Source organism: Nyctereutes procyonoides, unplaced genomic scaffold (assembly GCF_905146905.1).
Source record: "Nyctereutes procyonoides isolate TBG_1078 unplaced genomic scaffold, NYPRO_anot_genome, whole genome shotgun sequence".
In the NCBI taxonomy this organism is placed as follows: domain Eukaryota; kingdom Metazoa; phylum Chordata; class Mammalia; order Carnivora; family Canidae; genus Nyctereutes; species Nyctereutes procyonoides.
The window spans coordinates 11,644,629-11,662,041 of record NW_026575141.1 but is presented as its reverse complement, the minus strand read 5'-3'; the positions used below and the strand labels follow the sequence as shown (position 1 = coordinate 11,662,041).

Sequence of the window (17,413 nt, the reverse complement as noted above, 5' to 3'; positions counted from 1 at the left end):
TGAATGAGACTCTGCTCAACAGAGTCTGCTAGAGATTCTCTCTTTCCCTCTCCCTTTGTCCTCCCTCCATTCTTCTGCTCAGGTACGTATACACACTCCCTTTCTCTCTTTCTCTAAAATAACTAAATAAATCTTTTAAAACCCGTTAAACCAGGGATCCCTGGGTGGCGCAGCGGTTTGGCGCCTGCCTTTGGCCCAGGGCACGATTCTGGAGACCCCGGATCAAATCCCACGTCGGGCTCCCGGTGCATGGAGCCTGCTTCTCCCTCTGCCTATGCCTCTGCCTCTTTCTCTCTCTCTCTCTGTGTGTGACTATCATAAAAAATAAATAAAAAAAAAAAAATTAAAAAAACCCGTTAAACCAGAGCTTCCCAAAGGAAGAGGTGCCCTAGTATTAGGTTAGGCTCACCTGCCAGGAATCCTTAAGACAGTTTTATTTATTTATTTGACACAAAGAGAGAATGTGAGTACAGGAGGGAGGGACAGAGAGAGAGAGAGACTCTTAGGCAGACTCTGAGCTGAGCTCAGAGCCCGAAGCAGGACTCCATCTCATGACCCTTAGATCATGATGTTAGCAGAAACTAAGAGTTGGACACTTAACGAACTGCACGACCAAGGTGCCCTGAAGTGATAACAATGTTTTAACATTGACAGCGGGGGTGGCTGTATGACTGTTCAAAAATACTAATAAACTTGGAGTTGTAAACCCTTTCTAAATGGGTGAATTCTATAACATGTAAGTTATACTCCAATAAAGCTCTTATTAAATATATATATATATATATATATATATATATATATATACAGGGGGATCCCTGGGTGGCTCAATGGTTCAGTGCCTGCCTTCCACCCAGGGCATGATCCTGGAGTCCTGGGATCGAGTCCCACATCGGGCTCCCTGAGTGGAGCCTGCTTCTCCCTCTGCCTGTCTCTCTCTCCTCTCTGTGTGTGTGTGTGTATGTATCATGAATATTTTTAAAAATTAAAAAAATAAAAATATATATACAATTAAAATATACATAATTTTGCATCTGGGTCAGCTGAAGTCATGAGAACTGTTAAAGTTCATTTCTATGGGCCAGCTACTTGATTCTATTTTTTTTAAGACTTTATTTATTTATTCGTGAGAGACACAGAGAGAGAGAGAGAGACAGAGGCAGAGACACAGGCAGAGGGAGACCAGACTCTATGCAGGGAGCCTGACATGAGACTTGATCCCGGGTCTCTAGGATCATGCCCTGAGCTGAAGGCGGCGCTAAACTGCTGAGCCACCCAGGCTGCCTCGATCCTAATATTTTGATGTGGGACCTCCTCACCAACCTATACCCTTACTTTCCTTTCTGATCTTACACCTTTCAGATCCTTCATTCACACCAAGATGTAAGTGCTTAAAAACAGCTCAGAGTACCATCCTTCCCTGAGTTCTCTACTTATAATGAAGGAACTATTTTCCTGCGGTGTTTATTCTGATTTAAATCAGATGTGCAGATCGTTTAGCGTCACAGAGATTTCAAGGAGTAAATAGTCTATGTAGGTAATATTTACCTCCTAAGAAATAAAGTAAATATTTTATATTAACTTGTTAGGCCATAAAACAGTGGTAAAAATTGGAGAAAATAAAGTATTAGAAAAGAAAGCACCTAGGACTTAAAGGGGAAAAAAAATGTTGTACTTAATTCAAAACCCCAGTTAACAAAACAATCAAAATTCTAAGAACAAACACCAAGGGAACTTCTTGGTTGAATATGTCATACAAGCTCAGATCCATCAGAAATACTACATGTCACTCTCCCAGAAGACATGCGTCATTGCCTTAAAGAATATGCAGCTCCAGGCACCAAATGGCAAACTCTGGTGAATAAAGTCACACACAAAGGTTAAATAGCTTGGATTTATTTTTTGGGGAGAGATGAGGCTATAAACTGACATGAGTGATTCTGTCACAGTGATTAAATTGGCAGACAGACTGCAAAGCAGCCCTGGGTGGTGGAATGTCAGTATGCCAACCAGTGTTTGAGTTCCCACTGCCTTCCCTGGTGTTATCCCTTCTTACTCTTATGGCCCCATCTTTCCTAATAATAAACTCTGCCTCAAATCTGAAGCAAGAGGGATTTCAGTTCAGATGCTCACAGTAATGGGATCCTCCCAGAACCTGGGCGTACTGAATACAGGGTGTCTCTGTTGGTTCAGCAAGAACAGATGTGGGAGGAAGAAGAACAAAGAGGTCAGAGATAAGGCAAAGATGTGGAAGGAGGCTCATGCTGCTCTGGAACTCATCCCAACAAAACATTTTAATAATCTTGAAGAAAGAAATACTATAACTGTTGGAAATATCAACAGTATATAAAATAAGGGGCACCTGGGTTGCTCTGTTGGTTTAGTGTCCAACTCTTTGATTTTGGCATGGGTCATGATCTCAGGGTCGTGGGATTAAGCCACATTTTGGGCTCTGAACTCAGTACAGAATCTGTTTGTCCCCCTCCCTCTGCTCCTCTGCCACCCCTGCTCTCTCTCTCAGATAGATAAATAAAATATTATTTAAAAAGTACATAAAATCAGTAACATAAATGCTCACAGAACTGATTTTCATCTTTGAGCCAGAAAATTAAAATAAAGGCAGACCATAAATATTTACTGAGCATCAAGTATGCATCAGGCACAGCACTAAGCAGTGAAAAAATAGTGAGTCTCACTAACAAAGTTCCAGCCCAACGTTGCACAGTCTCTCAGGGGGGATACCTTCTATTAACACACTCAATTGTCAGTTGTTCCAGTCCCTCCACACCAATATACACAAAAGCAGGAATAATTTTATGACAAGCCTCTGAGACAAGTTTTACTTTTACTATGCCTGTAAAAGTGCCTCGTCATTTCTTAATACTGAGGCTGAATACTGTAGCAATGGAGCAGCAGATCAGATGAGAAGAGTTTGAGAAGAGACATGCTCAGCAAATGCAGAGGGTGGACTGAGCACATAACTCAGAGTTTTAATCCAGGGAATGATGAACAATGAGAACAAAAAAAAAAAAAATGAATTTAGGAAGGCAATTAGTCCAGCCCTAAAGAACAGCAGAGACATGTCATTCCACATCCAAACAAGATAAGGAATGAAGGACAACTGAAGGGGAACAAAAGAAACAAACAGAAAAAAAAGAAAAAGAAAGAAAGAAAAACCACACACACACCAAACAAACAAACAAAACACAGGTTTAAAGGTAAGTGGTAAAATGAGAAACTTGTTGAACTATACCACATTTTCCAAGTTACAAAATAATGAAGTCCAGCAATGTGCACCCTGGATAGTTCCCAACACTGAATGTAAATAATATTTCAGAGACTTGTTTTTTATTTTAGTTGCTAAGAGAAAAAGAGGAACTTGACAGAAATAAACCAAGGGTCACGGGGAAAGTGAACAGAGCAAAACTATGCCCATAGGAGAACAACAAATGGAAAGAGGCAACATGAAAGTCATAGAACCTGTAATGAGAGATGAAGAGAAAAGAACTGACCAGGGAAAACCTGACATAACAAGAGGAGTCTGGGGACACGAGAATGGAACAAGACTCTGCAAAAGTCATGGCATCAATGACTTCAACCAGTCAACATCTGCTGTTGAACACTTGCTACGTACAAGGCTCTGGGTCAATGCTGGGAAGAAATGAAAATGAAGATGAGGTTGCATGCCTTCACTCCTTGTTTTTCTTTATGACTAAATTAAAATAATTTTTACCCCATCACCCTATGAAAACTGAAAACTCTAATGATTTCATAACAAGAACATTTAGGAGATATCCTAAACAACTCATTAACCAATAACCTCAAGTAGATTTCACATGAAATTGGTTAAGCAAAAATTAATAGCATTCTCTCTTCATTAATTATGAGACCCTAGGCCAGATCATTAAGAACTGTAAGAACACCATGCCAAGTCATAAAATGTGAGAACAATTTTGTGACCCTGAATAAATTCATCACCTTCAGTGATGTTCAAGTTTCTACCAAAGTTAATAATAGTCTTCCTAAGAAATGACTTAATTATTTAACAATAAGATAAATTTGCAAATGCCATCTGTAAAAAAACAAATTCCCATTCTTCTTATTAAACATTTACCTAAGGTTTTCTTGGAAAGTGCATGAAAGTACTGAAAGTCACATAGAATCCTAAACTCACCGCGAAAATAACCCACTATTTATGGTAAACAGAGACTGATACCATCACTAGCATGACCATACATGACTGACCTCAAGACCTGATCTTTACTGCATGGATCCACCAACCTTTGTCCCACGTTTTCCTTAAGTCTTCTTTCTAGCTTATCTTTTAACTTAAGCAACAGACCCAACAGGCCAAGCATCCCATCATGGAAACTCAAACTACTCTCTCAAGCAATAAGGACTGCCCTAAGAGCTCCAGCCTGCCAGACCACCCAGATCACTTTGAGCTCAACCACTGGTTCACACCTGTGTGCATGGACCATGGAGTGAGTGCAGTTACCTCATTATAATGCTAAAATCTCTGCCCAAAAGGAGCACAAACCTCACTAACATAACACACAACATATGTATAGGCATGTTTCCTTAAGGTACATGCACAACCTTATGTCTCCACAAATAAGGGCAAGACTCCCCTTTCTGTATATTCATCTTAACCCTGAACAAAAGAAACCCAGTCAGCAAAGAAATCTTTGCTCAGGGGGTCATGGCTTTGGAACTTATTCCCTGTGACCTCCTTATCTGCTGCAAGTAAACTTTCCTTGGTGTAACAACTCTGCTTGGTGTGGTTCCTATCTGTAACTCACCCAGGAGTGGACTCATGTTAGTTCGATTACAATCCCAAAATTATCCAACTAAATAAAACTTTCCAAATTCCTACTTAAAAGGACTCTTTTAAGGACCTTTAACATACCTTTACTGAATGTATACAACATGGCATTCAAAATGAGCCTGCTGCTCATTTAGTACAAACTAAGTGTTATTTTTCAGAGCATGAAAAGCCATCAATCTTTCAGTAAGCCTCATTTCCTGACCCAGGAGAGGCAGAGTCTACAGTCTGAATTACTACACAGGGCAAAGAGTGGGCCAGGTAAAGTCCTCTCCCACTAGCCTGCAGACATCTCAAAATGACCAACTGAGTAAAATAGAGGAATAAGAAAGGAGGAAGAATGAAGAAGAATAATAGGAAGAAGAAAAAGAAAAGGAAGAAGAGGAGGAGTGGGAGAAGAAGAAAAATGTTTCTTCCCTCTGAAACACTGAAAACTCATGGGAGGATGAAATCACAGGTACCATCAGAGCATGTCAGGCTAAAAAACACCAGGTGTCCTTAAAAATACAAGATCTATTTTTTGTTTCTTTGCTTCAAAACACACAAGATCTAAATCAAGAGTAGAGCTAATCACTAAAACCTAGCTGTCTAAGATTAAAAACTTAGATTGTGCCTCAGACTGTTTCAGGGAGCTCTAGTTGAGCCAGGAAGATATTGGACCCAACATAGTACCCCCAGTTATCTTCTCCCTAAAACTGCTTTGTGATCTCCCAGAGCCTTACCTTCCACCACACTTTTATCCACACCCTGCTCCTGCCCATGTTCTGATGACCCTAGATGACTGTTCAGCCAGCTGCTCTTCCAGCCCACTTTAGTTTAATACTACCATGTGTAACCTTGACAGTTCATTATGCTCATGAGGATCCATAGCTGGGTTTTGGCCAGACCCCTGACAGTATGTTCTACAGGCATTAAAAATACACTAGGAGATTCACAAAAAAAATCTACAGAACCAGGTTTTGTGAAGTGCCAGCTGCATCTGCAGCATCTTACTATCTAGCTCAAAGAAAGAGAAACCACATAAAGCAAAGCGTGAGCTGTGACCATGAGTACCAAATCACGTGTACCAGCCTCTTGACCTCACTAGTGGAGGAAATGAAGGCAATTTCTCCCAACCAAACCTATTTAAAAGGAAAAAACAACAACAACAAAATAAGAAGAGCAACTGACCAACTATAGAGGTATAGGCTACAGACATGAGTCAGTGCCAAGTCGAATAAGTGATCAATCAGGACTTCTCCTGCCTCAGGTAGAAAATTTTAAAGCCACTTGCAAAACGTGAGCTCTTGAAGCCCATCTTCAGGAAAGCCTCATTGATTTCTCTTCAAACAGTTATCTACTGTTCTTTACTTGGACCAAAAAAATGCAGCAAAAGGACAACTATTGCTCTGGAACAAAATTGATTTTTAAAAATGAGAAAAATGTTGATTTACCCTTGCTGGTACATGAATATGATTCTGAAAAATCTCTTCAATATAAAGAAACAAATTGCTGACAGTGTGGGGTCAGGGAGTGGATTAAGTTGTTTATTCCTCCTCTTCCCAGTTGTAACTACTGATGCTTCTGGGTCATGGTATGGCATTTTTTTATTTTTGAAATCAAATTACATATAATAGTCTGTTCTAGGAAAAACAAAACAGATTTTGATCTTAAAAGCAAATCAAATGATGAAATTCGAAATAAAGGACCACTAGAAGTCTAAAATCATTTTTTCATATATGAAGTATTTGTATTTTTTAAAATATAACACATTGAAAAATAAGTAAAACAATAAAAATACAGCACATTGAACTCTATTTTAAACATGTGTAAAATAATTATAATTATCCAAAGAGGCTATGAATTCAATATCTGAAGACTAAAATTAATTCATATATTCATTCTTTTATATCCTATCCAGTACCAAAGAGGACTTCAGGATGTTTACATGGACACTTACACAATAAAATACAAATTTTAAGCAGATGAGGAAACTGGGGAGAAAGGAAACTTCAAGAAATATTTATTAAATACCTACCCTGTGCTAGCAGTGGAGATGTCGTGAACAAACAGACAAGATCACTATTCTCATAGTTTTATATTTTAGTGATGGTACACTGGAAGAAAGACAATGAATAAGTCAAACATTAAAAAAAAAAAGGTCATGGAGGGGTGCCTGGGTGGCTTAGTTGGTTAAGAGACTAACTCTTAATTTCGGTTCAGGGTATGATCTGATGATCGTGGGACAGACCAGCATGGGGCTCCTCGCTCAGTGTGGAGTCTGTTTCAGATTCTTTCTCCCTCTCCCTCTGCCCCTTCCTGCTAGCATTCACTCATACCACCACCACCCCCCGCCAAAATAAGTAAAAAAAAAAAAAAAAAAAAAAAAGGATGGCAAGTGCTGGCAAGTACTAAGAAGACAACAATGTAACATGCTGTGAGAAGAGGGAGTGGGTAGGAATTCTTCAGAAAAGTAGATGGAGGAAACTTGAAATTACTTTTTCTATGCTTATTTTTTTTTATTTTTATTTATTATTTATGATAGTCACACAGAGAGAGAGAGAGAGAGAGGCAGAGACACAGGCAGAGGGAGAAGCAGGCTCCATGCACCGGGAGCCCGACGTGGGATTCAATCCTGGGTCTCCAGGATCGCGTCCTGGGCCAAAGGCAGGCGCTAAACCGCTGCACCACCCAGGGATCCCCTATGCTTGAATATTTTAATCTATGTATAGCATGCATAATGAAAATGTGTACAGATATGACTTTTCATATTGATAAATTATCCCAAGTCAAAGGATACTTCAGATGACTTGAGCTGAAATGGGGATGATGCAGAGTACACTGATGAGCTCAGATGAAGCTGGAAGGAAAACTCATGTTGTGACTTTGGCTTTGGAGGACAGCACAATTTGCCTCTAAACTTCTAGCATCCAACTCAAGGAAAGAAACAATTACATGACAAATCTTTCCTCTTGGTCCTGATCTGGCACCATCCATAAAGTTCCCCAAGACTTCAACTAATACTGTAATTGAATTCTCAGGAATATTACTTACAATATCCTTCAAAATATCCTTTAGAAAAAGTCTGGTAAACTACTGAAGAGTTCACGGATGCAAATGAGAAAACTGATACTGATTCAGATATGAAACTCTTATGACTAACTTAAATCCAAAAAGATTTAAGAAAAAAAAGATCTCTTAAAACTTAAGGATACACAGAGCTCCTCAACCCTGCGTACAAACTGGAAATCCACTGGGGAGATTTTTTAAAAAAATACTCTCACCTCAGAATCTCAGTAGGTGAGGCCAGCATTCTATGGAGGAATAGAGGATAATTCCCCATAAACAGTTTCTCTTTTTTTACCCCATAAACAATTTCTTGTAAGTAAGCTTCTGGCAGATAAAACTCCAACAGGTACTCAGAGTACAGATATTCTCTGCTGACATTAAGATGCAGATTCAAATATTTCTATGCGGTTAAAGAATATCTGAGGTAGAAGTAGAAAGTATACCCATTTCTCGAAATGATGACACAAAATAAACATTAAACATGACATCAATTCACCCCTGAATGAAATTAGCAACAGAGGAGACTTGAGCAGGACCAAGAGTTCTTAAAGAAATGTTGGGTTGACTCCAACACAAAGATGAATGGGTTAAATAAGCAGTATATATTACAAAAGGATTATTTTACTTGGATCTCTAACATTTTGAGAATTCCTTTCTCAACTCTACTGCTTATTGGTTATATGACCCTGGGCAGGTTAATTAGCTTCCTAAAGTCTCAGTAGCCTCAGTGATAAAACGGATATAATATCTACTTCATAATGAAAGATAGCGCATAAATCACTCAGCACAGCACCTTGTACATGGTAACTATTCAACAAAAACTAATTCTATTTTTTCAATTCTTTCCCTCAATATTTGCTTTCTAGGGCTTTTATTGCCTAAGTAAACACATCCAACTAGATGTTCACAGAAGCTATCATTTTGGTTATTACTGATTATGTATCTCTTTCACCTGAAGGCTTTGACATTTGGGACTGTGGAGCTAGTTGCTCTAGGAAGCAACAAAAGATATTCTCTTTTCTTCTGAAGAAAGGAATATGGATCCCCGTTTAGCATTTAAAGTTTCTGTTTTATGCAACTTTGATCACAAAAGGGTATACATAATTTTAGTATTGACTGATGAATATTAAAATCTTCAATTTACAAAAAAAAAATCTTCAATTTACAAAGAAAGATATAACAATAAGTATACATATCCGATTCCAAAACAGAATACCAGCACTTCAAGAGGTGTTTTTCACCTTTTAAATATAAGTATCCTGGGGATCCCTGGGCGGCTGAGCGGTTTGGCGCCTGCCTTTGGCCCAGGGCGCAATCCTGGAGTCACGGAATCGAGTCCCACGTCGGGCTCCCAGTATGGAGCCTGCTTCTCCCTCCTCCTGTGTCTCTGCCTCTCTCTCTCTCTCTCATGAATAAATAAATCTTTTTTAAAAATAAATAAATAAATATTAAGTATCTTTATGTAGTCGGGTTTTTTTTAAGATTTTATTTATTTATTCATGAGAGACAGAGAGACAGAGAGAGAGGCAGAGACACAGGCAAAGGCAGAAGGAGAGACAGGCTCCATGCAGGGAGCCCGATGTGGGACTCGATCCCAGGTCTCCAGGTGGCACTAAACAGCTGAACCCAGGGCTGCCCCTATGTAGTCATTTTCAAGTTAGTAGATGTGATGCATTCCTCCTGTGTTCTGCAAGTTGCAAGAAATATATACTTCCAATGGGACAAATATAAGAAATCTTTGACCTCACTGCCATTGAATGACATCTAAACAAATGTTCTGGGCCTCCTACCATAAGGCCAGTTAAGCACTGAGGTTAAGCAGAGCCAGTGCAGTGGAGTTAAAGTGCCAGGATTCAAATCCCTTCTCAGCTACTTACCAGCTTTGTGGTCTTATAGCTGGTATTACCAGTCATATGATTCTTACAGGACTGCAGTGAATTAATGTGTACCATATACCAAGAAGTGCTGCACACATAAAAAGTAACCGCATAAGTTACTGTATATTAAGTATTTTAGTGTCTATTATAACATAAATGATAAAAGTACTATAAGCACTTCTCTTTTCCTGTTTTCTATTTCCTTCCTCCTCACCATTCTACTTAATGTTCCTATCTCTACTGCTCTCCTTCCTCCTTTAATTAACATCCTTTTCCATTTGGATCTTATCCATGAAACGTAATGATAGATGTGGCCTTATTTGAGTACACTGACCTTACAGATTCTTGCTCTCAATGAGCCATGACAAGAAAGCAGGCCTCTGTCCATGTACTTTTAGGAAGCACCCCTTCATTAAAAATGATAGAACTCTTGGTATTCTTTGAAATTTGAGAAAGCAAATACAACTGAGAATGATTTTTATCAACCCATAAGCTCTTAGAGTCATTCATAGTTTTCCAGGTATCGCTGTAAACAAGTGATGAAAGATGGGTTCTTTTGATACACAGTGAGATCATTAAACAGAACTTCAAAGATGCCCAAAAAACATATAAACAAATTGGGATCTCATAGAGTAAAAACAAGACTTAAAGAAAACTCCAACAATCCTCAATATCATTTTCTTTTAACTATTCAATTTTAAGAGATGAATGCTGGTAGGAGAATAAAAATATGCTGGAAAATGTTTCCTTCCTATTTATAGCAGCAAAACAAAGTTTTGATTGGTGGCAAAACTTTATCAATATTGAGCTACTTAGGTTTAACAAATGCACATTAAGAAGAAAAAAATTGTTTGTGCTAACCTTGCAAAATACTTCCAAAACTGTAATTCCTAGGAGCCCTTTTCCGCCAGAGAAGCAAAGTAGTCCCACAGACAATTTACCGTGAAGCTGACTCAGTGCTCCCAAGTGAAACAGCACAATTTTAAGTACAGCTCATGCATGCTTAGGCATATGTATAAATATATTCATAAAAATGGAGCACACTAACTTGCCATCTTGCATTACTGATTATCAAAACTATGATAAATTATAGATCTGTTTTTGGTACCTGACTACTTGAGAAGCTACAACACTATCAGGAAAGAGAGAAGTAAGTAGCCTATCTATTCAATGACAGCAAAGACTTCTGACAAAAATAAATTCTGCTACTTGTAGAGAAATATAATCAACTGGATGAAAAACAACTGAAAATCTAGGAGATGAACACACATCAAAATAAACCACCCAATAACCTATCTTTGATGCTACAGTAAATGTCATGCTTGGCTAGCAATAATTTTTTAAAAGTAGCCATTAGGTGCTTTTTCTTAAAAATAGTAATTAAGTGATTATCAGTATGAAACCATCACTAAGGCTCAGTATGTACTATGTTGCCCATATAGATGCCCAATTGAAAACATTTTATCCATTTATCCACAAACACACAATTCCTTCAGCACAAATAACTTCAAGTCAGAAGAATAATAATTTGAATACTCTAGTTCTGAGTGCTATTTACAGGACTGAAATTACTTCAGACTAAGTAGACAACCCTGAGGACAGCAAGGTTACCCACAATCAAATATACTTTCTTTGACTATCATTTCTGGAACTTTATGGCAAAATAACTTTCCTAACCTTGGGATAAAAATAAAGTATGCATTCAAGTAACTGGCCATGTAGTAAAGAAATCTTTTATCATATGGACTATTATCATCTGTTATTTCACACCAAATTATCCATATTTCCCTAAAAGCAAAAGAAAAATTTCTTCCAAACGTACCAAACATATAAATATTCTTTTTTTAAAAAGATTTATTTATTCATGAGAGACACAGAGAGAGAGGCAGAGACATAGGCCGAGGGAGAAACAGGCTTCCTGCAGGGAGCCTGATGCAGCACTCGATCCCAGGACCCTGGGATCATGACCGGAGCCAAAGGCAGAAGCTCAACCACTGAGCCACCCAGGTGCCCCCCCATAAGTATTTTTCTCTACCTAGTACTGAAAATTGAAACTAGGACACATTAAGAGTAAAATTAAGGTGTTTTATACCATAATAGTTCTTGTGAGCTTTTTGAAACATTAAATAATACATTCCTGGTTTCCTTACTCTAGGTCAATGGCTTTATCCTACTAGGTAAGAAGTAGTTCCTGAATTAGGTTACATGACCTGCGAGGTCTCTTCCATCTCTAGGACTGTTAGATTCCACTTAGTTATGTAAATTTTAGTAATTGTAACTTACTTCTGGGAATGTGTTAAATTCGGATAATTAGGGCACCGTTTTTGCATTAAAGTGATGTCATAAACTTTCTAAATAGTACTCGAACGGCCTGAGGGAGTAAACGTTATTTAATAAAAACTCATATAGTGCTTACAATATACCCAGCATTGTTCTAAGTGCTTTATACGCTCATTTATACAGTATTTTCCATATATTTAGTAACTAAACTCTTGTGAAGCTTAATGAGTATGTGAATTAGCATTGACCAATGAACAGAAGTGAACAACCACTTTCACTTACTCTCTGAAATTAAAATTATTCATTTTTAACAATTAGGATTATCCCACAATATTATGAATTTGGTCAGTTAATTCTTCTTCCTCAAGTCCTTCAATTGCTCCCAGGACAAACCAAATTCCTCCAAAAATCATAAAGGTACTGCAGAATCTACTCCCTGCTTTCCTGTTTTGGCTCATCTGTACCTTAAATCCTAACTATGTGCACTTAACAAAAATGTGTCCTGCTCCCTATATGTCCATCTACTTAGTGCCCCTTTGATTTGATACGCCCATCATCTTCCCTTAATCTGGCCAATTCCTACTTACCTTCAAACCACAGCTAAGATAGCACCTCCCCAGATAGAGCCCCCTGACTGCTCACCTGGGTTAAATACTGTGTTTTCTCTGCTTCCATAGCTTCCTGTGATCACCTCCAGAAAATCACACAGAAGGGCAGAGGATAACTGCTTATCCATTCATACATCTTTCCACTTGTCTATAAATTCCTTAAAGGCTTGAACTGTGTCTTTTATCTCTAAATCCCCAGAGCCTTGTACAAAAATTGATACACAGTATGAGCTCAAGTAAATAAATGCCTTTTAAATACACAAATCAACAAATGAATATGAGAGTTTTGTGAAATGATAGAAAGGCATCCCAATTTTATTTCTGAAGAAGAAAGGAAATTGCTAAAAATATCTATGGGTAGCTAAGATGCCATAATTTTATCTATGTAATTACCAAGAAATAATAAAGGCCATATATAATCACCTTGAGTTTTTAGGTCCAATGCCAGCCCTCAATGAAACCAAAAATGGAGGAAAACTTAGTTCCCTAATCATAGGAAAATTTGGCATTTGGCAATTGAGTCTTAACAACTGGAACTGCCAGATTCAGACCCAGTAGTCAGCAATTTCTAACTGTAGTTTAAAATGCATGGTAAACAGCAACAGTCCCCCAGCTAATCCAGACATCCAACCAGATGCTGTGAGTGTACCTCACAGGGGCCAGGCACTGAGATAACTGGCTCATAATAATTACTTTGATGAGGGGCACCTGAGTGGCTCAGTACTTTAAGCGTCTGACTCTTGACTTCAGCTCAGGTCATGATCTCAGGGTTGTGAGATGAAGCCCACAAAGGGCTCTGTGCTGGGGCATGGAGCCTGCTTGAGATTCTCTCGTCTCTCTCTGTCCCTCCCCCTCACTTGCATACTCATGAGCAGACTCTCTCTCTCTCTCTCTAAAAAAAAAAAAAAATGATGATAAGACAGTATCTTCACTTTCAATCCTGATGTGAATAATCTCTTCAACTGTTCAACCTAATTCTACCAGTTTATCTACTCCTCACCAGAAGCCAGTCATTCTTCTCAACTGTGAGGTTTATTATTGTAAGAAACAGAAATTGCACAGACCCAAAGTATCTTCTGCCCCAATGGAAAAGCCTATGATCCAAAAACTGCCAGAGTAGTGCTCCATAATTGGAGAGAAAAGAAGGAAACTGGCCAAAGATGGTGGTCTTTCACAAACACAGTGAAGGGCAGAGGGTACCTAAAGACACCACCAGCACCAGGCAGAGACTTGGAGATTCCAGGTTCAATTCTGCAGTTTTCTTTTTCTTCATTTCTACTTCCTTCTGTTGCCCTTTCTCTCCAAGAAAGTCTTGTGATTTGTTTTAATGCACTGACTCTCTCAGCAAAAATTCAGACTGGGAAACTACAGGATGAAAGACCCCCCTATCTTCAATGAATAAATTGCAAGGAAAAAAAAAAATCAAGGAAATAGAGAGGGAAAAAATCAAAGGGATGCCTGGGTGGCTCAATGGTTGGGCGCCTGCCTTTGGCTCAGGTCCTGATCCCAGGATCCCGGATCAAGTTCTGCATCACGCTCCCTGCGAGGAGAGTGCTTCTCCCTCTGCCCGTGTCTCTGCCTCTCGCAGTCTGTGTCTCTCATGAATAAACAAATCTTTAAAAAAATAAATAGGCTCAAAAAATTAATTAATTGCAATCTATAGACATGATTTGGATCTTGGATTAAACAAACTTCAATAATAAATGTGCATTACATTTATATATATTTATCAAATATACTTACATACAACATATTTATATATATAATATACATTTATACATTAGGTATAATATGGTTACATTTTTTGAAAGAATCTTTTTAAAAGTACAAAGTTTTTATGAATGAAATCATATGATTTGCTTCAAAATAATACAAGAAGAGAAGAAAATAGGTAGGAGATAAATGAAACAAAACTGGCTATGAGTCACTAATTATTGAAGGTGGGGGTTCATTATAATCTATTTTGTGAATGCTTGAAATTTTTCATAATCAAAAGTTGTAAATGTGTGAGAGAATATTCCTCCACAGAAATAATTCTCACTGAAAAATAAGTGTCCTTTGCTTCTTGAGTTTTACTATGAAAACAAGTCAAATGTAAGGAAAATAGGTATTTATCAAACATTAAATTAAATAATGGAATCCTTCATTAAAATTTGACACATTAGATTTTCTACTACCATAATCAAACTTTGAAGGATATTACTGTAGTCCTTTAAATTAATTTCTTAAATGAAAATTTCAACAGAGCTAAGCCCTTGGCTACAAAAACAGATGGCATTTTTCTATTTTTACATATTTTATACATATAGATCAAATGCCATAACTATCACAGCATCAATGTACAGCTTTAAGATATTTATTTATTTATTTATTCATTCATTCATTCATTCATTCATTCATGAGAGACACACAGAGAGAGGCAGAGAGATAGAGGGCGAAGCAAGCTCCTCGGAGAGAGCCCAATGCGGGACTCGATTCTTGGACTCCAGGATCATGCCCTGAGCCAAAGACAGACGCTCATCCGCTGAGCCACCCAGGCATCCCCCTTTTTTTTTTTTTTTTAAGACTACACATCTTAAAGTATTAATAAAAACATTTACACATGTGAAAATGTTCAACCAGCCTTTAGATTAGCAAAGTTTACATTTTCAACCACATGAGCAAGTCCTACCACAATATGTACTTAGAGGTCAATGAACTGTTTGCCAGGTTGATGTATGCGAATATAAAAATTGCTCAGAGAGCCGGAAATAATTACCTATCTTAGCAAGTAAGTTCAAAATAGTTTTCAGGCATTAGCTCTGGGTGCGTGATATTGATCTAAATGTGGGTAAACGGTAAACTTAAAGAGTATTTCTTAAACATAGTTTATAAACGTCCAATAAACAACACGGTTCACATTACACTAAAGGATTGCTACCAAAGAAGAAATAGGGGAGGAGACGCCTTTTCTGAGAAGCGGAGGTGAATGGGTCCATCTCCGGCGTCCAGAAACTGAGTGAGTTGAGAACACTGCAGTTTAGCTTATTTTCACAGTTTTAGTTAGGGATTTCTAGGTCTGTCTCTTGATTTTTTTTTTTTCTACAGTACTAACCTTGGTTGAAATCACGTATGAAGTCTTTTCGAGGATGAAAACAAGCACCACAATAATGGTGATGCAAATCCTATCCAAAGCCTATAACCCTTCTCGCCTAAGCCCGGCTTCTGCCCGACAGAGGGGAGAGGGTCTCCACCCCTTCGCTCAGAATGCCGCACTGCCACTGCCGAAGACATCCCGCACAAACTCCGCTCTAGCAAAGCTCCGGCCTGTGGTTCTTTGGGGGGGGGGGTGGCTCCCCCCACTCCCTTCTTCTTTGCAGAGAGCGCCATGTACGTCTCGCAAGAGGACTGCGCTCGTTCAGCGAAGACGCTGCATCTCCAGGGCGACGGAGAGCAAACGAGCGGTAGGGTGGGCCAGGCCGCGCCCAGCACCCCCCCCCCGGACCGCGCCGCTCACCTGCCCGCCGGCGGGGTGGCCCCGCACCCGCGTGTCGAGAGCGTCGTGTCCAGTTTCGTCTTCGCCGCCCGAGCGGTAGAGGAGCCGGAGTGGCACGATGCTCTGGCGCTCCAGGAAGCGGTTTTCGTCCCTCCTCTCCAGCTCCGTCAACGAGGCGTCTCCTCCAGGCAGCAGAAGGGTACGGAGGGAGTGGGGAGGCAAGGAGAAAATAATGACCCTGACCCACACATACTCTCACCTCCCGCGGTCCGACGTCTCGGCGATGCAAATCCCGCCGCCCCCTCCCTCCCCGTCCCCATCTGGGGAAGACGCAGGGACGCCAGCCGAAGAGCCCTGGACCAGCTCATCTGAGATCATCCAGGATCGGGGCCCAGAGGCACAGCACCCCTTTCCCATCCTCCGCATTCCTCTTCTTCAGAAGAGGTAAAGCAGGCATTGACCGAGGGCTTCCAAGGCATCCGCGCGCCCCCACACATGTATTTTCGCCTCACTTCTCACCACCCTTCCAAATAAAAAAAATCTCCCCGCGCACTCGGGAAACGGGGACGTCCGTTTCCAGCGCGCTAGAGGTCTGCAAAGACTCCTGGAAAATGGTACGTCCCGAAGCCACGGAGGGTGGCGAACTTACCTGCCCGGCCGCAGCGCGCCGGGGGGCAGGTCCCCAGGGCGCAGAGCAGCAGGAAGGGCACGGACGCGGCCGCCGCCGCCGCCGCCGCCGCCGCCGCCGCCTGCATGGTGCTGCCGTCAGCCCGCCTCGCTCGAGACGCTCAGCTCCTCATGCCCTGCAGCGGGGTCCGGCTCCCGGGGCCCGCGCCCCCTGGCTCGCCTCGGCCGCCCCCTCCCAGTCCCGGCCGGTGCTGCGGCGGCCGCGGCGCTGCAGCCTCCGCCGCGGCGCTGCCTCAGTGCTGCATTGTGCTCCGCGGGCGCTTCCGCTGGCGGGGGGAGCGAGCGAGTGCTGCATTGGGCGGTTGGCTGTAGCGAGGCGGTTTCTAGCGCCTCCCACCTCATCCCATGGCAAGGACTCCGGCGGGCGACGAGCGCTCAGCAGGGAGCGAGCGCCTGGTGCACTCGCCCCCCGCGCGCGGGCAGGGGCGCGCGCCGGAGAGTCAGCTGGGAAATGTAGTTCCTTCCCCGCGTCCCGCTCGTCTCCGCGACGGTGCGGACTGTCGCGACCTCGTGACCTCGAGGTCCTCTAGGGCCGGAAGAAGGGGGGAAAGGGCCGAAGAGAGGTCATCGCTGGCAGGCCTCCTGGGCACCGAAGCATCCCAACTGTGCAGCTGCG

At 40.8% G+C, this 17,413-nt stretch overlaps 1 protein-coding gene across 10 annotated transcripts in view; it reads right to left on the bottom strand.

The window, feature by feature from the left end:
- The window catches only part of ADAM22 (ADAM metallopeptidase domain 22), a 233,088-nt gene extending 216,086 nt beyond the window's left edge, over nucleotides 1-17,002 (bottom strand). For all 10 annotated transcript variants that reach the window (XM_055307391.1, XM_055307393.1, XM_055307392.1 and 7 more), the window contains exons 1-2: nucleotides 16,760-17,002; nucleotides 16,132-16,292 (exon numbers count right to left, since the gene is read on the bottom strand). In XM_055307391.1, the coding sequence (XP_055163366.1) occupies nucleotides 16,132-16,292; nucleotides 16,760-16,865 (267 nt within the window). In that variant the 5' untranslated portion in view covers nucleotides 16,866-17,002. The remainder of the gene's footprint in view (nucleotides 1-16,131; nucleotides 16,293-16,759) is intronic.
- Nucleotides 17,003-17,413: the final 411 nt, after the last annotated feature.